General features: G+C 56.8%; 8 protein-coding genes across 8 annotated transcripts; 2 read left to right on the forward strand and 6 right to left on the reverse strand.

Moving 5' to 3' along the window:
- Window positions 1-297: 297 nt before the first annotated feature.
- On the reverse strand, window positions 298-987 carry PHSY_001081 (hypothetical protein; the record flags this gene model as incomplete). The annotated part of the gene is made up of 2 exons (XM_012331713.1): window positions 298-637; window positions 899-987. 2 exons carry the CDS (start codon window positions 985-987, stop codon window positions 298-300), a joined length of 429 nt encoding a protein of 142 aa, XP_012187103.1.
- A 373-nt stretch (window positions 988-1,360) lies between these two features.
- Window positions 1,361-3,328, reverse strand: PHSY_001082 (hypothetical protein; the record flags this gene model as incomplete). The annotated part of the gene is made up of 1 exon (XM_012331714.1): window positions 1,361-3,328. The coding sequence occupies one exon, from the start codon at window positions 3,326-3,328 to the stop codon at window positions 1,361-1,363; it is 1,968 nt and encodes a 655-aa protein (XP_012187104.1).
- A 191-nt stretch (window positions 3,329-3,519) lies between these two features.
- Window positions 3,520-6,093, forward strand: PHSY_001083 (hypothetical protein; the record flags this gene model as incomplete). Its single annotated transcript, XM_012331715.1, has 2 exons — window positions 3,520-3,623; window positions 5,982-6,093. The coding sequence occupies 2 exons, from the start codon at window positions 3,520-3,522 to the stop codon at window positions 6,091-6,093; spliced, it is 216 nt and encodes a 71-aa protein (XP_012187105.1).
- Window positions 6,094-7,893: 1,800 nt separating this feature from the next.
- Window positions 7,894-12,134, reverse strand: PHSY_001084 (hypothetical protein; the record flags this gene model as incomplete). The annotated part of the gene is made up of 4 exons (XM_012331716.1): window positions 7,894-7,971; window positions 8,080-8,320; window positions 8,461-8,512; window positions 8,840-12,134. The coding sequence occupies 4 exons, from the start codon at window positions 12,132-12,134 to the stop codon at window positions 7,894-7,896; spliced, it is 3,666 nt and encodes a 1,221-aa protein (XP_012187106.1).
- A 683-nt stretch (window positions 12,135-12,817) lies between these two features.
- Window positions 12,818-15,241, reverse strand: PHSY_001085 (hypothetical protein; the record flags this gene model as incomplete). Its single annotated transcript, XM_012331717.1, has 1 exon — window positions 12,818-15,241. One exon carries the CDS (start codon window positions 15,239-15,241, stop codon window positions 12,818-12,820), a length of 2,424 nt encoding a protein of 807 aa, XP_012187107.1.
- Window positions 15,242-16,178: 937 nt separating this feature from the next.
- Window positions 16,179-19,829, reverse strand: PHSY_001086 (heavy metal tolerance protein; the record flags this gene model as incomplete). Its single annotated transcript, XM_012331718.1, has 2 exons — window positions 16,179-19,491; window positions 19,597-19,829. The coding sequence occupies 2 exons, from the start codon at window positions 19,827-19,829 to the stop codon at window positions 16,179-16,181; spliced, it is 3,546 nt and encodes a 1,181-aa protein (XP_012187108.1).
- A 267-nt stretch (window positions 19,830-20,096) lies between these two features.
- PHSY_001087 (aspartate aminotransferase) lies at window positions 20,097-21,756 on the forward strand (the record flags this gene model as incomplete). The annotated part of the gene is made up of 2 exons (XM_012331719.1): window positions 20,097-21,346; window positions 21,477-21,756. 2 exons carry the CDS (start codon window positions 20,097-20,099, stop codon window positions 21,754-21,756), a joined length of 1,530 nt encoding a protein of 509 aa, XP_012187109.1.
- Window positions 21,757-21,918: 162 nt separating this feature from the next.
- On the reverse strand, window positions 21,919-23,181 carry PHSY_001088 (hypothetical protein; the record flags this gene model as incomplete). The annotated part of the gene is made up of 1 exon (XM_012331720.1): window positions 21,919-23,181. The coding sequence occupies one exon, from the start codon at window positions 23,179-23,181 to the stop codon at window positions 21,919-21,921; it is 1,263 nt and encodes a 420-aa protein (XP_012187110.1).
- Between the last annotated feature and the right edge of the window lie 312 nt (window positions 23,182-23,493).

Consider the following 23,493-nt stretch of genomic DNA (forward strand, 5'->3'; position numbering starts at 1 on the left):
TCATCTGACGGGTTTGGGATCAGACATTGACTCGTCAGTTCGTGTTAGAGGAGCTCATCATTCACGAAACGCAGTCCTATTCGACGACAAAAGTGTGTGGATTCCCACGCAGGCAAGGAGCAGTAATTTAAGCTCGAGACAATGCTGCAGATCGACTTGCGTGCAAAGGCGTTGCTCTATTGAGTGCCAGAGCGACTGGAACCACCGACGGCGTGGAATCGTTTCATGGCCGAAAACGTGCAACACTCGGACAATGCGCCTGAATCGCAAAGCAAGCAACTCTTTTTTTTGATCCAATCACAGGTCCAAAATGGATCCATTCAAGCCACAATTCTTGCGATGCGTGAGTACTGTGGACGAAGAGGTCAGATTTCTCGGATTGCTTGAGCCGCATCCTTCGGCAAGTTTCCCGTCGAGGGATGCCGCATGTGGTCGATCGAAGCACGCGACCCCCTCTTCTGCTCTCCTTGGGGAAAGCATCGTGCTGACACTCTTGGTCGACTCGCCTGGTCGTGTGGTCTCCGTTTCAGAGCTTCTTCGGACACAAGCGCTTTTGTGCCAAGGGGTCGTGCCAGTCTTAATTCGGCTGTCATCGCGTAAGCGAGCTGCCAAATCGAGGCTCAGGTTTGAGCTCCGCCTGCAGAGAACGATCAACGTCGTTCCAGTGCTCTCGATCACATACAGTAAGAGTAGCTTGTTCAGTCTCCTCTATCACGGAACTGGCCACCATTTTCGGGCACGATATCGTCCAGTTGGCCGAGGGAGGTTTCTACGGTATGTTTCGTCGATCATCGGCCTGTCTGGATTGTGGATCGTCTCAAATCGTGGTTTTTTGCCGGGGTTAAATTTCGTGACCTCCTTTTGTCAGACATTTGACTTTTCCGCAGTTGTAAAATACCTAAAGCACGGTTCATCATCTCTCAAAAGGGAGCAGCATAAGCGTCCTGTCGACCGGATGCACCTGTCCATGGCTGAGAACCGATTCATCGGTTGCCGTCCAATCGGGAGCACTTTTCAGCACCTGATCACGATCCCATCCAACCTCACCAGCTCGTCCCCAGCATTCACAGCAACCCCCCACATATCGCCCGACCCACCATCATCCCTTCTCGCATCCCTCTCACATAAATCACACCAACAGCTCCCGAAAGACAATGCTGCCTCGTTGCAATCCATAACGAGACGTGAATACAAACGTTGAATGAGAATGCGGGTGACTTTTTTTGCAACACATCTTCCCAACCGACCGAACAGAAACCCAAAATTAGACAAGCAGATCAAGACGAAAAACAAAGGCGGCAACGATTATGGTATACTTTTGCAGACTGAGACAGAAGATGGTCCGTTAGATAGGAGAGAATTAGATACGAACGCTGAACCGGTCGAGGGCAGCACGATCCATACGGGAGAATGCGGGTTTGCCGGCCACATCGTCTCCTTCGACGCTCGTGGGTGTCGTCATCGCGGAGGATTGCGACATGGAGGCAGCGCCGGTCTTGGCGTGCATCGGGAGCGAGTCTTCGCTCGAGCCGGAACCGCTGCGCAGGCTCAGCAGAGCACCCACCGCCGAATCGCGCTGCTCCTTGAACCCGTGCGGTCCTCCGTGCGTGGAGCGAAGCTTGGACACTCCCTCGTCGTCCGAGCCACCGCGACCGAGAGGGCGGCTCGGTCGGATGGGCGCGAGCACGTCCTGAGCCGATTTGCTGGGGCTGCTCATGCTCGAGCTGCGCAGACGCTGTAGACGAGGGCGCGTCGGCTTGATGTCGTCGCGACCATCGTCAAGAGGCAGAGCTCCACCGCGGAAATCCTGGTACGATCGCTTGCGGCCATACGCGTGTCCTGCATCGTGAAGAGAGCGAGGCGAAGCGTCCAACGTGGCATCCTTGCTGCCACGTCGAACGGCGAGCTCTGCATACTTGGAGTCCACCGGGATGGGTCGAATGGGGAGCAGACCGCGCGCTTCGTGGAAAGGTGTCACCTCGGCATACGAAAGCCTGTCGACAGGTTCGGCCTTGACAGGACGCAAGCGAGGCGCGTGGCTGTCAGACTCACGCCCGGATGCAGCCTCGCGGGGCGAGAGCGTGCGTGGGTCCCTTGCGCCGGGCGAGATGCGGCCACGCTCCGTGCGGGTGCGCTCGTCGACGTACGATCGCGGTCCAGGAGAGACAGGATGAGCTTCGTAGCCAGTGTCCTTGGAGTGCATCGCAGCGGAACCGCGACGAATTTCCAGGTGGGCGGGACCAGGGGGCGACTGCGAGCCTTCGAGGTCTTCCGGGTTGACTCCAGGAGGAAGATCACCGGCGCGGCTGATCGGATCGGGATACTCGGCCTCGTCGACCTCGAGACCCCACTCGCCGCCGTTCTCGCCAACGAAGCGAGGGTCTTCGCTGACGCGACGCAGCAAACCTTCGCGAACGTCGCGCTTGGTGTAGTAGGAGATGACGTGAAGCTTGCGGCCCGAGGTGGTGGTCATGCTGAATGATTGCTTGATGAGACCCTCGGCTTTGTAGAGGTTGGAAGTAGGACCGCCAGTGATGGAGGACGACGGCTTCTTGCGCGCCTCGAGCTCGCGGTACGTAAGGAAGCAGCCGCTTACTCGACTGGCAGACCAGCACTTGCCGTCGGTCCATCGACGCATGCCGGCCTCCTTCTCATCCCACACAAAGATGCTGCCGGAGCAGATGAGATCGGCGCGTTCGGAATCCAAGAGACGACGGTTGACACGTCGAGGAGGCGGCAAGCCGGGCACGCCGGCGTCTTCGACGAGATCGCAGGCGGCGAGGAGGAGGATGGCGTCCTTGGTGGTCTTGATGTGGCCTCGGTAGGTCGGCTGCTGCTGCGAGCCGATGGGCATGGACATGGGGTGGCCGATGGATGCTCGCATGCCGTGAGCCGAAGAGGACGCCGTCGAGCTGTTTGAAGAGAACGACGCGTGGTGCGAGCTGTATGGATGACGGGCATGAGCGGGCGCATGACCGGGATGCTGTGGGTGACCATGGTGGTCGCGAGCGCACTGGGCATGCTGGTGTGCGGCGCTGACCGACGAGGGGGATCGGCCATCGTAGGGATAGTAGGGCTCATCGTGATGCGTGTGTCGGTGGTGGAGGGGCGGCGGTGGAAGAGGGCCGCGCTCGTCGTAGTACGAGTGATGGTGGCGCGTGTAGGTGGGGTGGGGAGCGGGGTACGGCGCGTAGGCGCGCTCGGATGGAGGAGCGTGGTCTGGGTACATGGGACCGTGCGGAGGCCCCGGGAGTGGGCCGCGAGGCATAGTCTGCGACCGAGCATAGTCGGGCCTAGAAGGCAAGTGTCGATTTGTGTACGGATGCATGGCGCCGGCAGGCTCGGGGTGTTGCGAGTATCGGTCGTGAGAATACGAGTTGTTCGAGTAGTGACCGGGCATGATGGCGGGGTGGATCAGCAAATCGACCGTGCGTATCGACAGAAAAGAGCGTCAGGGAACGAGTGATGCTGTCGAAAGAGAGTGATGTAGGTGCAAAGCGCAACTTTAGGACTGCGCAGATGGATTTGGTGCGGCTGAATGGAGCCTTTGAGAGGGTCCGACTGTCTGCGAGACGTGGCTGCCGACGGTCGAGGTCAACTTGCCATTCGAAAGAGTTGGCAAGGTAGCTTGGAAACAGCAAGACGAGAATCGAAAGTCAAGTTCGAGACACTTCGACGATATCAAGACGCCGAAGAACAGTGACCGAAGGAACGAGGAGATGGTCGAACAGAACGATTGTGATCGATGCAGAGAGTCGTAGCAAGGACGACGACGGTGGTGAATAGATCAGCGAAGCAACGTCGCCATGGGATTGGGACTGGACTTTCGTGAGGGGACAAGGTGTGGGTGGTGGAAGGGAAGGGGGAAAGGAATGCGCACTGTGGGTATGCGTGTGGCTTGCTGTGGCCGCGGGGGCGTTTGCTTTGGCTTACCAAAGGTGGATTGTGGCTGCCGAGATGCTGATACCGGGAGAGTGAAAGAGTGAGCGACTGTGTCGCAGCTCACCATGATTTTTTTCCTTACAGGCATGGGATGGCGAGGCTCCATGTGAGCATGCGGCGGCGAGGCTCGAGACGACAGCGCAAGAAAGAGTGGCAAAAAAGCTCTTTCGAGCAAAAGCCTTAACTACGTTGAAGGAACGGAACGCTGTCGAGTGAATTTGGACTCGACTCGAAATCCAAGCGCGCGTGCAGCGTCCAATGGATCGAAGCGAGTCAGTGAGCGTGTCTTGTCTCGCGGTCTTTGGCCCTTGCAACTGGGCTGGGCGGAAAATCCGGTCTCGGTAGATTTGAATTTTCTGGATGTGCACCTCACCACCGAGCCAAACGCAAATAAGAAAAAACAACAATTTTCCCTTTTCCAAGCTTCTACGCAGCAGCGAGGTAGACCAGGATCGAAAGCGTCGCGAGGCACAGAGTTGCTTGTCGATCAGTCCAGTATGAGCGAGTCCATGACCACACGCGGACATACAGTGACAAGGACGAAGCCATCGTATCGGCAGAGCCTCGTTTTCAGAGGCTGTTGCAATAGCTTGCTTTTCGGCACAGGTCTCTCGTCACAGACCGGCTCCTTTTTGCTGACCAACGTAAAAGCGATCTTCGTGCATGGCACGCAGCGGGCTCTAAACAGATAGAACATGCAGAAGGAGATCGAGAGGCGGCACTTCGGATCGATGAAAATACAGTGCACTAGGAGGTTAGAATCACACCAAATTAAGGTCAATGTTCGTTCGTGCAGACTCCGTTGGAATCCTCGTAGAATTTTAGCTCCCTTTTTTAGAGCTTTCGTCTCCCACAAGGAGAGTTCAAGCTTTGAAATTCGCTTGCATGCGAGGCAGAGGTGCAAGACCAAGGCGAGGCAACGCAAGGGTCATACCTCATTACCGAGGTTGGGAGGGGTGCTCGCTAAGATGAAAGAGCCGCTGCAAGTGGATGTGCCAAGCGATTGTGGTGGTCAGGTGGCGGACGCCGCCTTTACTTTTGTTTTCAATCAATCACCAACGGGAACGCGAAGCGGGTCGTTTTAACGATGTAGCTGCAGCGGTAAACTACACACAGTGCAGCGGTCTGTCCGTATTCGGGCCTGATCACACCTGCAGCTTTCTACGATTTGGCCCCAGTCCTGGCGCCTAGGAGTCCGTGGTGTCTTCGCGTCGGAAAGCGAATTTAAACACCGAATTTCGGATTGCAGCGGTGATTGAAGTACATCAGTAAGCACCGGTTCTGGGTTCTCGTTCTTGCTGGCTTGCTTGCGCCAGTCTTGTGGCGGGAAGCCACTCTGCTGATAACGTTGAGAATCTCTTGCCTCTCTGCCTCGTAAATTAGCAACATCACCGATTCGCTGTGTACCTCACGCCGACAAGACCTCTGTCTGTTCCGGAAAAGGATGCATGCAACGCAAGTAGCGTTGCACGTTGCCTCGATCTCAGTAGCGAATCGACCATCCTGGTGTGCTGATACAATATCGTCACGTTGCTGCACGCCAGCTCATAGATACATTGACACGCACGCAGGCCGTACTCTATCAATATAGTACAGACCGGCAAGCGCACGTACGTCGAGACTCAGTACTGTGCCCCCTCTTTGTCGTCGTCGCTTGCAGTGCTGCAAGAAAAGAACATGATCCACGACACGCGGCAAGGGCCGACTACAGTTCGTGGCTTGCAACAGAGAGTGCGGTTGTGTTGATAGAAAAGGATTGAGGATCGTGTTGAGATTTCTCTCGGATTGCAAACATTCCGGAGCGAAGCTGCAACAACCGATCTGGAGCACCGGACGCATAATTCTAAATTAGGACCTGCAACCCCGGACAAAGGGTCTTCAACAAAAGTCAGGGTCGTTTTCATTTTGATTTGACTCAAAAACACTAGACTTTGTTGTCCATCTTGACCCTTCATAGCGTACAAAACCTCGCTTCGATATTCAGGCGCGTGGGGTGACAGAAAACTATTCTTCGATCGACCGCGTTTCTTTCCCTGCAGCTCTGGGGCACGAGCGCACAAGCGAAAGGAGCACCCGAACGCCGCGTCTTTCCGTCTAAAACGGCCTCTGCTCATTCGCCTTGTCAGCGTGGATCCTGCACCCATGCCGTAACATCCCAATCTGCAGCTTTCGTCGGAAAGAGGAAAGCGATTCAGTAGAGGCCATCTGCCCCGGCTAGCATGCCTTTGCCTCGCCAACCCCGCTTTGTGGCAAATTTCACGTTGTGTTCGCTGCACACACCTCGGCACATATTTGCGCGCGGTGAGTGAGTCAGAAGCCGCTGTGGAAGGGTGATCTGGAAACAAGTTGCAGCAACCGTTTGCGGCGTCCCTTAGTGAGCAGCTTCTTCAACAACCATTCTCGTGAGGAACGAACGATCGAGCGATCCAGACTGTTCGAGATGGTGCAATCGAATATTAATAATAATAATGAAGAGTTGCATGCAAGCTTTGCGGTCTGCTGCGGATCCGGTGCCGGGAGCAGATGAACGTCGGTGGTAGACTTACCCAGAAATCGGGCAGGCAGAAGCTGTAATTTAAGACTCGAAGGGTGTGGCATGCTTGTGCTGCAAGGGAAGAATAAACTCTGACTTCTCTGCTTCAGAGCTCGGTCCAGGGGGAGGGGCCGCTGCGAAAGATGCACGCTAGCGGATCTGCGGTTCCTAATCCTGCAAAGAAATATGCACGTCAGGATCGAAGCTTCGGCTAAACGGGTTTGTGCTGCCTTTCCACCCAAAAAGCCTGTGCGTGGTTGGACCCTTGATAATCATCGCGCAAGACGTCAAGAGCCGTCTCCGGCTCCCCTCACAACCCGCTCACGGCCTCTGCTCCAAATTGTGGGTCTTGCCGCGATGCGTGTTCCTGCCGTTGTCGTCGCTTTGGTACATGATTGAGCAGGTGATAGTGGAAAACCTAATCATGAGCTGCAATCGACGATCGAGGGAGCTTTAATTCCCTCGTCCACCTCATTGCGGTCGCGCTTCCCTCTGCCCCCTCCTCCCTCTTTCACTTTTAGCGATCCCGCTCCGAGTATCATTTCACTGTCCGACCGCTTCATTCGATGGAATGCTCACATCATCGTGCGTCTCGGTTCCCGACCTGCAATAGCTTATTTTCGGTCATTGTCGCCTCTGCAGCCGCAATCCCTCCCACTCCCCAGTTGATCTGAATAAGGACTGTAAGACCGTGCTCACTTTGCGATTGCCTTGACCGATGCAGTTTCTCTCTCCCTCTCTTTACAGCGATGGCAGCGATGCACGAAAAAATGAGATGGGAACACGACTTGACGCTGTTTGGACTTTGAAAAGTGGTCAGCTGCAGCCACGCTCAAAATATAGCTCGAATTTCAGCAGGATTGGATTTGGTGGTACAAATAAATGCACTCTCCAGGCGTGCCAGTAAGGTTAGGCTCAATTAACCTCACCCGCGTTTTCGATTCAGGTTCAAATTCCTTTGTTGCCATTGTTACATCTAACTTTGATCTGTCACAATGAGAGAGAGCCTCGGATTCCGACAACGCATTCTTCTCCTCTCCATTGTCGCCCATTGTTGCGGTTGAGCAGCCGCTTGGCCCTCTTGGGAGAAGACAGTTGATTCAGCGGACCGGTGCTGCGATCTCATGCGGTACAACAACCTCTGAGTGTTGCTCAAGCTCGCCAATTCACATCTCAGAATTTCCAAACCCACGATCTGCACAGGTCGGGTTCCCATCGGAAAGCACGAGCGGTTCCTTTGACCGGTACTGTCGTCATGCCGTGACACATGCTGCTTTTCGGCGATTCATTCACATCGAGGGATGCATCCAGCACAGTCTCATGAAACCCAACGAAGGCCATGCTGAGAACTCCGCATGCACAAAGTTCTATTATAGAGCTACTACAGGCCAGCGAATCCAGCGTGATTTGCCGAGCACTTATCCCCATCGCCGATCAGAGAGCAGATCCTTCGACGTGCCGATACCGCCGAAGCGGTCGTCACCAAGAATCGCATTCTAAGCGGCAAAAGTGCAGGTATGTCGATGAGACAGAACACCAGCTATCCCGAAGATCTAGAGGAATGCAGCTTGGCCTTTGTAATGCCTCATCCATCCCTATCGAACCTTCCTTAATCTTCTTTCCCGATCGCATTCTGCCTCATCGTCTGGGTGTCGACTCTTTCCCGGAACCGGTCCAACATGTGAAGGGTGTTTCCTTCGAAAACACTGCTCGTTCACAGACGAATCGATGAGGAGGATCGTCAGCCGAGACGGAAGGTGAAAGCGAGCGAGAGAAAAGACTGAAGAAGAGTCCGATTCAAGAAAGTTGTTTTGCTCTTGGACAAAGTAATTGCCTTGTCGATCTCTGGATGTAAGAAAGGTCGACTTTGTCAAGTGAAACCGCATTCCAGATCGCCATGTCAACGTCCATATCACTCCCGCAAACCCAACCATCACGACAGAATACACATCACCTCATCATCGAAACAACCAAATCAAACTCACCTCTGCAAGAACCTCCATTCCTGCAATTCTACAAACCTTCGAACCACAAAGACTAGAAAGGAAACCGTGGGGAAAAATGGGGAAGAATGTATGAAACGTTCAATGGGTCAATTCTCACAGAAGCATCGAGAGGTAATGGACCTAAATCCTAGTTTCCTGCACACCCTCCCGAAAGGGAAGGTTGATGTTCTAGCCTCCGTCTTCAATCAACCAGCCACTGAATAAAGACTGATCAATCAAATATTTGGGGCATCAAAGGGGACAAAGGGGAAGGGGAAAGAAGCCAAATTCATCCGAAGACACACACCCGCACACATCATCACACCGAACACTGAATCGCCTGCCATTACTTTCCCCCGCAACCGCTTCTACGACTTACCCGCTGCCTCCTCAAGCACACCCTTGAACTCCTTCGCATCGTCTTCCGTCTTGACCTTCATCCTGTACTGCGTCGGGTCCTTTCCGTCAAATCCCAAAAACGCATTCACCGTCTTATCGAGGCTGCTCTTGAGACCCTTGTAGATCAAGAAGTTGACCGCCACTTTTCCGTTGGCCTCGTTTCGAGCCAGCAGCCTGTGCTTGTTGGTGGAAGAGTCGTGCTTGATCTTGGCGACGCAGACACCGAGATCCTTCCACGATTTCGTCGACATGTCCAGACGCCAGATCTTGGATCGCACGGTGAGCAAAGTCGATTCGGACTCTTCGCCCTCGCCTTCGCCGAGCAGGCCTGATGAAGAGGGCTTGCTGGGATCGTCGGTGCTCTCCGAGTCTGCGGCGCTGTCGCTGCCGGTTGCAGCGGGGGTTGTTGCTGGTGCTGACGTCGGCGCGGATGCGGCTGGGGCCGGCGTAGATGCGGAGAAGCTGAAGTCGGCGCTGGTAGGCGCAGCAGCAGTCTTGGCCGCACCGCCCTTCTCGGCGTCGGACGACGTCGTGACGTCGTAAACAAAGTCGAACTTGGGCAAGGCAGACTCGGCTGCCAACTTGATCTCGTCTCGCAGCGCCTTGTCTGCGTGTTGACTGGTGGATGCCGCTACTGCAGGCACCTGCCACTCGAATCGCGGCAGGCTCGAGGCATCTTCGGCCATCACTTGACTGCGGATCGAGCTAGGCTGCGACGTTGCGAGCGAGCAACTCGAGGCTGCCGTCGACACCGACGAAGACGAGGGAGCCGAGAAGCTGAACGCGGTGCTTGCTGGGGCAGCGCTTGCCGCCGTTTTCTGCGGTGATGGTGCTGCTGCGACAGGACTGAAGGAGAACGAGGGGATGCTGGCGGGAGCTGCAGACGACGCTGGTGTCGTGGATGCCGCAGGCTTCGAAAACGAGAATCCAGCAGAAGATGGCGCAGCTGCCGCGGAAGGGTCGCTCGGTTTCGCAGCACCGAACGAGAAGCCAGCCGACGGCGTTGTCGTCTTTGCGGGACTGCCGAAGCTAAAGGAGGGCTGCGCGATGGCGGGACCGCGGGGTTGACCGGAAGGCGCCGATGTCATCTCCGTGTCGGAGCTGGGCGAGTCGGGAGCCTGGAAAGCGGCTGACAAGGGCGAAGGCTTCTTGGGCTTGCTAGCCGTGTACTGCGGTGGCACGAGGTTTGACGAGATCTTGGATGTAGACTTGTTGTCGGTCACGGCGGGCTTCGGAGCACTGCCACTCTGCTCTTCCTTCTGCTGGCTCTTGGCCTTGTTGAGCGCTTCCAGACGACGCTGTACCTCTTCCGTCTTTTGCAGCTTGCGTTCTTCTGTCGAACTCGTTGACTCTGAGGAGGGCTTGGAGGCGGGCTCGGGCGCAGATGTGACTTCATCGCGCCTGGACTCCGACGTCTCGGGTGCCGCCTTCCTCTTACTGATCGTCTTGGGTGCGGTTCGCTCGATGAGGTCAAGCACAGACTCCTTGGGAGGGCTGTGCTTTTCCGCGGCTCTGGCGGTCTCTCTGGCTTTGGCGCGCGTGAGCATCGAAGTGCGAGCAGAGCGGCGCACGGGTATCGCCTCTTCGGCCGCTGGCTTGCTCTTAGCGGGCAAGGGCGCCGCCGACTGGTACGGATTGACGAGCTCAGGCTTGGTTGGTGGACGCACCAGCGGCGTGGTTTTGAGGATGTCTTGAATCGCGCTGGCGGTGCGTGTGGTGGTCTTTGGTGGGCTCGTCTTGGCCGCTGCGGCGGCAACAGTCTCTTGCGATGGAGCTGCCCGCTTCAAGGGAGAGCCGGTGGACGTGGCTTTGCCTGGCGACGAGGCAGCGATGTCTTTGGCGAGCAAGCTGCTCTGACGCGCCTGCTTCTCGTATGCGGGCTCGAATTGAACCGTCTCGTCCGCAGATGGCACGCGGCCATTGACGGATGAGGCAGGACCTGCGGCATCCATCCCAGTGCGGCGGCGTTTTGCCTCTTCGGCACGATCGGCAACATCGTTTGTCTCGTCCGCTCCATCCCTGGCGTATCGCGCGAGGCTGGGATCCGTGCTGGATCGTGGCATCGAGCTGAAACCTTGTGTCTTTGCCATGGCAGCTGCACGCGACGCACTCGCCACGACGGGTCTGCGGCGGTTGAGCGAGAGTCCACTCATGCCGGGACCGAGATAGATGGGTCGTCTGCGCGCGGACGACGTCGAAGAGGACGTCGCGACGCCAAACCCAGAGTGTGATGCAGGCGCACGAGGGGCAAGGAAAGAATACGCACTCGAAGAGGTATTGAACTTGCTGGTGCCGGGATGGAAGAGCGTGTTTGTGCTCTGCGAAGACGGGAAGGCAGGAGGGGCGATGCTGCTGGCGCGAGACGAGGGGGCAAAGCCACCGATCTGCACGGGCGCAAAGTGTCGCTCGTGATGCGAAGCACCAGCGAACTCGGACTCGAGGTTGCGCCCCGTCGCCATGCTCTCTTCGATCAATCGGATACAGCCTTCGACTTCGACTTCGGTGAGTCCGCCTTGACCACCTCGCTGCTTCTCGGAGAAGAAGCGTGCCAAAAGGTCGTAGTTGCGAGAGACTGGACTGGTCTGTGCTGCAAGAGGTACCTGAGAGGTCGATGCAAGAGGTGTCGATGAGATTGGATGTGACGGTGATGCTGCAAATTGACGACGAAGGCCAGGTGTGACCAATCCGCTGTCGGCCAATGGAAGGTGTTTGGCAGGTGGGGCAAGCGACGAGCGGGGTCTCGGACTGGGCGATCGAATGGTCGAAGGTGCGTCTGAGAGTACACTCAGCTGGCTGCTCGGCGCATCCTGAGCAGATCGTTCAGCTGCTCCAGTGGAGAAGCCCTCTTCGGCGTCTTCTATCATGCGGTCTTCTGCATCGACGCCTTCTTCCACATTCTCGAGCTCTGAAGATTGTCCGAGCGGGGCACCGTCATCTGCCTCCAATGCATCTTGATCCATATTGGCCTCGTCTGCTGCTCCGAACGCAGCCGAGCGTCGGGCCCTGCTCAAGCCACGGAAGGGACTGATCATGGAAAAGATCTCTCGCAGCATCATGGGCGAGCTGGTACGCGATGTAGGCGTACTCGGACCGACTGCGAGGGCGGACGACGATAGTTTGTTTGGTGTCCTGGTATACGGCGAAGGACGCGTTGGTGTTCTTGAAGGGGCAGCTGGGGATCTAGAAGCGGAAGCGGATGTGGACTCGTCGTTGCGATTCGACAAAGATCCGGCCGAGCCGGCCGCTGCCCGAGCGTTGTGTCTGGATGGTCCCATTTTCGCGATGCAGGCTGACGAAGTGGGCGGATCCTGTATGCGTGTCTGTGCTACCGCTGCTGAAGCACAGAGATTGATGAGGTTGTGACGCAGCTAACAAGGTTTCTGCGACAACCGAAATGAAGTGAACGACGCTAACTCTTGTTCAGAAGATGCCTTCTGAGCAGAAACGCAGAGGCATCGACTCTACAGAATTCACTGCATGTCCCTTCGAGGCAGGTATCGCCGCTGGTTTACGCAAAAGCCTCCAGACAGGCTGTCTTCCGGCGATTAAGCAGACGTCTTGATGTTATTGGTTGTCGATGGAAGGAAGCATGTCAGTCGGACTGGAAGACCAATTCTCATTTCATTTCGCGATGACCCGCACACATTTTTTCCTGCAGACCACTGAGCGTGTTAAATCGCTGATCGCCTCTGTGCTGCCTGTCTGATTTTCTTAATTCTTCGCTCGCACGGATGATCGACCAAAAACATCTCCACACACCACACGAATGGCTCACCGTGCCTGATCGTCTCGACACCACGACGTGTTGTCACGACAAGGTGACGGCATCGTCTTGCCGTCGAGCCCGAGTCCTCGTTCCATGTAACACAAACGACCATATGAGCGAAAGTCCTGTCTGTAGGCATGAAGCGGAATTATGAATGGTGACTACAGTGACAACGACACGCACCGAATACCCTCACGTGGTGCTCTTCCCTGACGCAGTACCGACAGTGTCGATAGAGCTAGACAATACATCATTGATCGAAGTCCCTTGGAATCCGTGGGTCAAGGCATCAATCTGCGAGCCCAGTCCAGGCCCGGATCTCTTCTGCTCTTCCAGGATCGTCGGCGTAGGGATGGCAAGCGGAGCAGCTCCTGCCGGCAGAAGATCGACTGCGTCGGATGTCGACTCTGTCGTTGCCTGCGTCTGCGCTTGTGCAGACGATGCACTCGCGGACGTTGACATAGGTGGTGTGGAAGAGGCTTGGACGAGCGCGCCGAGCGAAGCCGTTCGGCCATCCACCGCGTTGACGGGCGGCGATCGCGAGCTGAGACCGGTCAGATCGCCGACCCCGTCTCGAAAATCGCGACCGATCTTTTGCGAGCGGATCTGAGATGCAGTCGGAGACGCGACAGCAGCAGGCAATGGGCTTGCCATTGCCGATGGCGTCGATGAGGATGCTGAAACGGCTGCTGAGTCCACATCCGACTGTGGTACCGTCGAGGGAGAGATCGCTGATGGAACGGGAATGGCAGCTGCGGATGGAGCCTGCGTCACGGTCGTCGGGGCATTTGCATCGCCGGCAGGAACTGCTTTCAAGGTGGCGGCGCTCGAGCTAGCGATACTGCCATGGCCGGTTGTTGGCGCGGCAGCGGTTGCAGCAGCGGCAGACGAGAGGGGTGTCATCGATGAAAAGCCGCTGCCGAACCCGCTTTCTCGACCTACTGCGCTCGATGCCGAGCTGGCATGCCGCGATGCTGCTGTCGAATTGGGTTGCGTGGCGGGTTGGTCGGGTGAGACCATGCCGATCATGGGTCCTCCTCTTTCCATCAACGCCTGTCGAACCAAATCAGCCGAGGGGCCCTCGGCGTCGTCTTCGCTGTCGGAGGCGGCGGATTCGGTCCCAGATACGCTGGCGCTTGATGCTGTGTCGCCGTCCCAAATGTCTTCCTCCTCGTCATCGTCATCATCGTCTTCGCGGTTGAGCATCTCTTCGATGGTCTGCTCCACCTCTTCGTACTGCGCACGCAGGATGGCCTGACCTTCGGGAACGCTGCCGTCGCGTCCGAGCCACTTTCGCACGCCCGTGTCGTTGCCGTCCTTGTCGAGCACCTTGCTTCGCATCCCGTCGATCTGGTGCAGCGCAAGTCGGTACGGATACAGATCTCGCATGGTGAAGGGACCGCCGTACTTGGAGACCTCCTTGAGACACTTGGACACGGTGGAAAGCTTGTTGCTGATGGGCATGAGCTCCTCCGAGATGGGCTCGGAAGAGGCGACGAGGCGATAGATGAGACCGTAACATCGTCGCAGCAGGTACAGAAGCACGAGCTGACCCTCGGGCTGTTTGCCCTCCGAATCGACAAACTTGCCATTGACGCGAAGTCGGTCGATCTCCTTGAGCGTCACCTGGTAATTCCAAAGGTCGGTCTCTCGCAGCGTCCATCGATGTGTCAAGACGAGATGCTCGAGCTGCGACTTGATCTCGACGAGTCGGTCATAGATGGGCTGCAGCGTCATGGGCACTTCGTCGTTGCGCACCGTCATGTCGTGGCAGATCTCGAAACATTCTTCCAAGAGACCCACGAGAATGGCTTGGCCTGCAGGGACCGAGCTGCCTCCTGGACCCAAGAATTTGCCGTCAACACGCTTTGCGTCGATCTTTCGAAGTTCCTCCTGCAGCTGCTTGATCTCTGCTCGTGCTGGCTTTGGCTTGGCTGCTGCTGCTGCGAGTTGACGACGGATGGAGATGATCCTCTGATGGATGGGCACCAGCTCGACGGAAAGCACTTTGAGCGTGCCTTCGAGCTTGCGAACCATCTTCTCGCACGCCTCGAGTTTGCGTGTCATGAGCTTGGTGAGCTGCGGTGGATGTCGGCTGCCTTCACCGTCTTTGCGGATGATCTCGCGCAGCTCGGACAGACGCGATCCAAATGGTTGCAGGTCGGCCTCGGTGTAGATGCCCGACTCCTGCAGGTGGTCCAGCAGCTGCTTCATGCAGCTGAGCTGAGAAAAGGTGGCAGGCGACTCGCGGCTGCGCCCGATCGTCAAGAAGAACAGGCTGAGAAGGGAAAAGACGTCGTTGAGCGTCGTGTCGACACGGTTGTGCTGAAGGACGGGTGAGTCGTCGGCGCCGTTGGCACCGGATTGATCAGCGTGCTCGGGATGATCCGAGGCGGAGCTGGCAGCGGCTGTTGCCTGTGCGTGGGCCTGCTGCTCGTCTCGGACAGCGTTAAGCTTGGTGACCTGCTTGATCACCTGTTGGTAGAGTTGCTGGACATCGTGGGATCTGATGAACTCGGAGCTGTCCTTTTTTAACGCAGTGAGTCGATTGCGGATGTTGATGAGCGCCTCGAGGATGGGGAGCTCCTCGTGCGGAATGCTCGACATGCTCGACATGGTGGGCTATAATGCGCTATGTCGACAGAGCACCTTGCGCTGATGTATCGACTGTGCACAAGTCTTTGGCGTAGTTGGACTGGCTGAAAAGGAGCGTGATGACAGGTGATCGCCGCGGATGTGCCGACCAGACGGGCGTCTTTGACTGCAGCCTGATGTGCCGTCGTTGCGATCGACAGAGTTGAGGCGTAGCGCTGGCACTATGATGAGCGGATAGCGTCGGATCGCTTGCGGACTGAGCCTCGACGTGTCAAGGTGGACGGACCGGGTGTTGGGATGCAGTCGTGATTCAAATCCACGGAGCGATGCGAAAGGACGGTTGCCAATGGTAAGAGTCGACGTGCAATGGCCTGTAGATAGCGAAGAAAAGGAAACGTCCGAACAAGACCGATACTCGAACAAGATGTAAAGACCGGAGGTTGGATGCGATTGTGAATGTGATGGTCGAGCGTGTACAGCCGCGGAGGTTCCGAATTCGGCGGATACAAAGCCTCGAGCCTGAGCTCACCGCGTGAAATGTGGGCCCCTCTCTCCCTTCGCCCGCTCACGGCTGCTGCAGGAGCGCGCAGCGTTCCAGACGCTCTGCTAAGACGCCGTGGCAGGCTGAGCGGTCTACGCGATTATTTTCGACGCTTTTCTATTTCCGAAAATCAGGTACAGCTCAGCCTGTCAGCGATGCCGTGTTGAACTCATAGGCACCCTAATTCTTGGACCCTCACTTCATCCGGATCTTATGAAAGCCCGCCGACATCGATCACTCCTTCAATCGATCACACCCACAAGCAGTGCGTGACGTTGCGATGAATACACCACCTTCTCTTATTTCAGGAGTTCTGCGGAACCTGTTTTCGAGAGTGCGACGATATCGACGACTGGAAGACGTGATCCTTAGTTACAACTCAGGCAAGCAGTCCAGCGAATCGAAAGCGAGAGGTCCTCAACCACTTGACTTCTTGCTCTTCTCCTTCTCACGACGTTTGACATTCTTCTTGCGATTTTGCTGCCGTTTCTTTTCGTCCTTGCTCAGCGTCTCGCTGCCTGTGAGATCGGATCCTGAGGGTGATTCGTCCTGCACCGACGGCGAACTTGACCCGCTTCGGCTCATCTCCGCGTTTTGAGCCGACTCGACTTTGAGCAGACCATTGCTGCCGTCGCCGGGGCCTGTAGAAGCCTCTGGCTGTTCGCTTGATTCAGGCAGCTCCGCTTCCGTACCGTCCTTCAGTGGATTTTCAGGCTCTCCCGTGACCGCTGGTGGAACGATCCCGAGCATGCCTGGCTGAGAGTCGGCGGTCTGCTTGCTGTCCTCCTCACGTGCTGCCTCTTGCGCCGCTGCCGCAGCTTCCTGCTCCTTTTGCGTTTTGATCTGCTGCTCCCACATCTTGCTGTACAGCCCACCTCGAGCAATCAGATCGGCGTGCGAACCCACCTCCACCACACGACCCGCATCCATCACGATGATGTTGTCGCAGTTGATGATGGTCGAGAGTCGATGCGCGATGGTCAAGCTCGATCGGCCTTGCATGAGGTTGTTGAGCGCCGACTGCAATTGACGCTCCGTTTGGCTGTCGAGCGCCGACGTTGCTTCGTCCAACAACAAGATGGGCGGGTTCTTGAGGATGGTCCGCGCGATGGCGACACGCTGCTTCTCACCACCCGAGAGGCGCACACCGCGCTCGCCGACAACCGTCGAGTATCCTTCGGGGAAGCTCTCGATACGGTCGTGGATCTGAGCGGCCAACGCAGCAGCTTCTACCGCCTCGTCCGATGCTTTGGTGTCGCCGTAGAGAATGTTGGTGCGAATGTCGTTGTTGAAAAGCGAAGGCTCCTGAGGCACGACGCCGATGGCACGTCGAAGCGAGCGCTGCGTCACGTTTCGGATGTCTTGACCGTCGATTAGGATGCGACCCGACTGGATGTCGTAGAAGCGGTACAGCAGGCGCAACACGGACGACTTTCCGGCGCCCGACTCGCCGACCAGCGCCACGCTCGAGTGACGGTCGATCCTGAAGCTCAGGCCTTTGAGCGCCTCCACTTTGCCATCGTACGAGAAGCGTACGTCCTGGAATTCGATGACGCCGTCCGTGACGACGAGGTCCTTGGCGCCGGGCACATCCTTGACCTCGGTCTTTTCCTCGAGCAGTGTCATGAGCTTGTCCGTGTCGACGAGGTTCTGCTGTACGACGCGGTACAGAGTGCCGAGCATCGAGAGGGGCTGATACACCTGCTGAAGGTAGGTGACAAAAACGACGAATTGCGAGCTGGTCGTCTCGCCTCGAACGACACTGCCGGCAACGAGCATGATGGTGAAGAGGGTTCCGAATGCCAAGATGAGGTTCTGCACCATGTTGAGCATGTTGAGACTGCCGATCACCTTGAATTCGGCCTGCTGGTAGTCCTGGAGCGCGCTGCGGAAGCGTTCGGCTTCGTACGTCTCGGCACTGTAGCACTTGACCGTCTCCCAGTTCATCAACACATCGGCGGAAATGGCCCTGCAGATGGAGTCCTTGTTGTTCATGGCACGGCGGAGACCGGTACGCCACGTGGTGAGTTGAACGCTGGTCCAGGTGTAGGCGACCATGACGGTGAAGAGCGCCACTCCGATGGCGGGACTGAAGGTGCGCGTCATGTAGATCATGGCGACAAAGATGTCGATAAAGACGGGGAGCAAGCTGAAGAGGAGGTACTGGAAAAAGTTGTTGATGGCGCTGCCTCGATCGAGGATCCTGAGCACCTCTCCCGTCTTCTTCTTGGTGTGGAACGACATGCTGAGGTTGAGCAGATGCTCGAAAGCCATCATGCTCATCATGCGGTCCGAGTACTGCTCGACCGGGACCCACAGGATGTTTTGAAGCACGGCGAGCAGACTTCCCTGACCCTGGAGCATCTTGAGTCCGGCATAGAGGACGACATCGAGCCAAGGAGGAGAGCCTGTCGAAAGGTCGTCCACGAGCTTGCCGAGCGCGAGCGGAGTGAAGAAGTTGACGACGCGTGCTGCGAACAGAAGCACGACACAGGCCACTGCGATGAGCTGAAGTCGGAGCGACTTTGACGGCCAGAGGTAGGGGAACAGGAAGCGGATGCGGTAGAGAAAGACCTTGAACGTTGGCGGTGGTGGTGCAGCTGCGACAGTGAGGCCCATCGAGGCATTGGGATCGCGGTTGGGTGTTTGCGTGCCCGAGTTGCCCGCCGCTTTATGCAAGTTGTTGCCGGCGGAGCCGTTGGTGGCAGTGGCGCCGTAGGATGGGGTCGCAGAGGTGCCAGGCGCCTGAAGCAGAGCTGCAGATTCACCGTTTGTAGAAGGTGCTGAACGAGGTTGGGATGAGGATGAAGCACTGGCTGCAGCTTGATTGGCAAGGTCGGCAGCGCGTACGAAGCGAACACGGTCCCAGGAGAGGGCGAGGATGAGGACGGGGTAGAGCAGCAAGAGGCGCAAGATGATGAGGCCAAGCTGTGCGATCGACCAAGCGCTCGTCGAAGGGAGGTCTCGGCGCTCCTTAGGAATCATGTAGAGCACGAGCAGGCAGATGTCGGTGGTTGCACCTACGATTGCAGACCATGCTGACTTGCCTCGTCCATATTTTCCTCGTCCACGCTGCTTTTCCTCCCAAAGAGCGGCGATGACGACAGAGCCCCAGGCGAGCAGTCCACCGAGAGCCTGCACGTCGACGGCGCGCCAAAGGGGAAGGTCAGGTTGCCATTGCTTCGGAGGCAGCACGGCGCGGAGGATGATGAGGACGCCCGAGACGAAAAAGGTGGCAGCCAGGCTGAGCTGTGCAGCCTGTGTCAATATGCGGCGGCGTGAACGTACAGGTACGATGACAGGCGTCGGCTGTGGCGGCTCGTCATGGCGCTGGTGGTGGTGGTCTTCTCGATCCGCCTCGGCTCGCAACTGCTCGTAGTCGGAGCGGCGTGGTTTCAAGAGACGAGCGAGAAGCGCCTTTGATGGTCGCAGCAGAATCGAAGCGAGAGCGATGAGGAGGATGGCGACCGGCTGAAGGATGCGAAGGACAGTGAGCGCCTGACCGTAGTCGGCATGCTTTGGGGAGGCAGCCAGAAGCCAGGCTACAGCAGAGTCCGCCATGATGAGCGTGCTCAACTCTACCGCACCAGCACCCGCTTGGATTCCGATATCGAGCCTGTATAGCGTGTGACGCTTCTGAATGAGTCCGTCGACGGATCGCAGATGTCCTGAAAGGCAAGTCAAGTGCACAAGGTACGCTACGATGAGGGACAAGTAAATTAAGGTGGAGCTGTGCGTTAGCAAATTTTCCGAAGACGAAACAAATGTTGAGCCGCGTGAGATTTCATCGAGGATTCGAGGCTCGCATGTGCTTGCCAATCAGAGCTGCACGTACACCAGCTCGAAGCTTGAATTCAGGGTCTTGGAGCGTGGCCTCCCTTGCCTTTGAGCTCGGCTCGTTTGTGCGTATTCGTTCCCCTTTGCTGCCAGACTCGCTAGCCGCATCCCAAGCAGCATCTTGCCAAGAGACGTGTCGGGTTGAGGATGAGAGTAAGCTCGAGAATCTTCGGTAAGCGAAAAGCGAAGCACAGGCGTCGGATGAGCCGCCTCTGAGTGGGCACGGATCATGCTGAAGCAGCAAGCAACCAAAATTCCCAGCCGGCGGTTGCTGCAGTTGATGATTTCAGAGCATCAGCTTTCGGCTGCTGCCGAGCTGTCAACCATGCTTTTGCTCACCGGCTCGATTTCGGCATCCCGCCTCCGCAACAGCACATTGACCTCTAACTCATCATCACCTGGTGCACGTGTCAGCACCGCCTCGCTATCATATAACTTTCTCTTCCGCCCTCCCTTTCTGTCCTCCCTTCCTTCCTTCACCCTCCACACCACGCAAAGATGGCACCTCACGGCGAATCCGACGCCTCTGCTGGCGCACAAGCCGCCGACAAACTCAAAGCCACGGCCGACGCTGTGCTCTCCACCTTCTCTCACGAGGATGAATCCGAAGCTCATCGGATCTTTCGCTCGCACCCCGGTCACAACGGCCGTCGATCCTCCACCATCTCCCCCGCCGAGAAGCACACCTTCCGATCCAATCTCCACAAGACCCACGAGGAGATCGGTGAACGTTTCCCCGCCATCGAGCATCCTGGCTCCACCGGTGTCATCTACGTCACCGATCGTGCAACCAGCAATGGCTTCTACTACGGCAACCCCGAATGGGCAAACATGGGTCAAGGTGCTCCCGAGGTCGGCAACATCGAAGGCGGAACTCCACGATCCCTCCAATTCGACCTGAGCGAGTTCGGAGAGGGCGTGCACGAGTATGCACCCAACACGGGTACCATGGCTCTGCGAAAGGCCGTGGCCGACTACTACAACCACACGTTCCGACAGAAGCAGAGCAAGAAGTTCGACCACAGCAACGTGTGCATCGTTCCTGGTGGCAGAGCGGGAATGACCAGGTTGGCCGCCGTGATTGGAAACGTCAACTGCGGATATCAGCTGCCCGAATACACGAGCTACGAGAGCATGCTGAGTGCGTTTAAGAGCCTGGTACCGATTCCTACGGTGCTTTCGGAGGAAGACAGGTACAAGCTGAGCACTCACGATCTGCGCAAAGAGATCAAGGGAAGGGGGCTGAGCGCCATGATCATGTCCAACCCACGCAACCCCACCGGTATGCTGATCGAAGGGCAAGAGCTCAAAGATCTGGTGGAGACGTCCAAGGAGCTGGGTTGTACGATTCTGCTCGACGAGTTCTACTCGTGGTACATGCACGAAGGACCTCTCGGGCGCGCCAACTCTGCCGCCGAGCATATCGATGACATCAACGATACCCCCGTCGTCATGATCGACGGCTTGACGAAGGGGTTCCGACTGCCCGGATGGAGGGTCTGCTGGGTTGTCGGTCCCAAGGACATCATCACCGCGCTCAACCAGTCCGGATCGTTCCTCGACGGCGGCACGAGCCACCCGATGCAGTGCATGGCCCTGCAGATGCTCGACATCGACAGGTGCAATCAGGACAGGATTGCGCTGCAGAAACTCTTCAGGCACAAACGTCAACACGTCCTCGCCAGGCTCAAACGCATGGGTCTCGAAGTCAAAGTCGAGCCTCAAGGTACATTCTACATCTGGCTCAGGTAAGCTTTCCCCTCGACCTTGTCCCGCGTTCTTCCCCAGATCCTCTGCGACATTTGACTGACCTGATTCTCTTGATCCATCTCGTTCGGTCCCAAACAGCCTCGCCTCGCTCCCCGCTCCGCTTAACAGCGGACTGGTCATGTTCGAAGAACTACTCAAAGAAAAAGCCATCGTCGTTCCCGGCATCAGCTTCGACATCAACCCAGCTCATCGTCGAAACATCGTCCATTCGCCCTGCGAAAAGTTCATCCGCATCTCGTACGGTCCGGATCTGGCGCAGGTCGATCGTGGATTGGATGCTCTCGAGAGGGTCATCGCGAAAGCCGACCCGAAGCATCACGAGAACGCCAACCTCGGAAAGGGCTTTGCTCCGACAAAGAGTGCCCACTCTGACGATCAGAAGCACTAAGATCAAAGGAGGAAAGTTGCAGCAGGATAACGGATTGAATTGGTGAAATCCTCGCCGCCGCACAGTGTCCTGGTCCCAGCTGGAATCCACACGCACACGCAACCATCATCTGTGAAGAAACAACAATCATGTCATTCATATCTGCCATCTGTACACCCACGCTCACGAAAGCTTATTCGCCTTCTTGTATAGCGAATCCACCACATTGCCCACATGCTTCAACGTATCCAACGTCACCTGATACGTCTTGTCCTCCACCGGTTGATCGTACACGACCAAACAACCGGCGCCCTGGTCCAGAATTCCATGGAACACCTTATCCAAAATCATCTGACTCAGCTTAACCTCTACCTCCCTCACCGGTTGTCTGACCTCCTTTGCGATGTGTGCGATCTCCACCCTCGAATACGGCTCGATGACGCGCAACAGGTTCTGCTCCAACAGCGTATCGTACAGCGCCGACAGGTGGTTCTTGACGATCGGATCGTTGGAGAGCTCATCCTTGTACGTTCGGAGCGCCTGTTCGAATGCTTCGAGACTTCGATCCTCGTGCGCCTTGGCTACCGCCTTCATGGCCTCGACGTCTCTACCGGCGTACTTGGTGGCGTGTTTGCCGCTGATGATGCTGTTGACGTCCTCGGAGAGGTTGAGCATGATCTTGCACAGCAGCATGTACTTGAGCGCCAGCGGTGCTCTCGCGTCCTCCTGCAGAGCGAAGCCTTCGAGCGTCTCGAAAAAGTACGAGTAGGCGGTGGTGTAGTCCTTGTCTTCTGCATGCAGCACACCGGCTTGCATGTCGAGCTGAGCCTGAAGTGTAGGCGGGCAGTAGATCGAGTTCGCTGCGGTTCTTGCGGATGTCAACGCCGCTTTCGCTTTGGGCAAATTGGAGATGGCATGGTTGACCTTGGATTCGAGCAGGTGCACTTCGGTGAGGATCATCTTGTCGTCGAGCTTCTTGAGTTCGCGCAGCAGCGTGTCGATCAGAGGCAATGCTTCGCGATACTTTTTACTCTCAAAGTAGAGACCAATGAGTTTCGTCTCGAGGTTCTGCTTGAGGAAGATGCGTTTCTCGGACTTGGCCCACTCGGCATTCTCCTTGGCAACCTGGATCTGCGTCTGCTGGCTGCCGGGGATGCCTTCAAAGTAGTCGATGAGCGTGCGCACGAGCTTGGCGGTCTTGGCTTTGGCGATGGAGCTCATGAACGTGCGTGAGGATCGAACGGTCTCTGCCAGAGCATCGGCATTCTTGGTGTCGCGGTAGAGCTCTCCGAGTCGTAGGAGAGCCGCTTCTTGCTCCTTGAGCTGCGCATCATCGGTTGTAGTGGATTGGTTGGAGAGGATGGATTTGAGGATACGCTCGCCTTCCTGAGTGTTGCCGGCCTTGATGGCCTCATCGGCCTGTGCTACCGTTTGTGGTGCCGTCATGATGCGGCCGCTTCAAGATGGTAGTTGATGCTAGCAAGCGATGCAGGTGTTCGAGGATGGGCGGTCCAGTGCAACGCTTGTTGGGTGACCGAGCTTACAAGCTGAGATGGGGAATGCGGATGGGATACCGCAGATAGTGCGCTACTGTTGGAAGAATGCCAGGGAGGTGGTGTGTGTGCAGTCCCAGTAGTATGTATCGAGGAGATGGTGTTGGTTCGTGGTGAGCGAGGTGGTGCGAATGTTGGAATTCAACCTCGAAAGTACGCGTCAGTTGGCTCAAGCTCGGAGCCATTCAGATACTGCCGGTCTGCA

Source organism: Pseudozyma hubeiensis, assembly GCF_000403515.1.
Source record: "Pseudozyma hubeiensis SY62 DNA, scaffold: PHS13, whole genome shotgun sequence".
NCBI classification, from domain to species: domain Eukaryota; kingdom Fungi; phylum Basidiomycota; class Ustilaginomycetes; order Ustilaginales; family Ustilaginaceae; genus Pseudozyma; species Pseudozyma hubeiensis.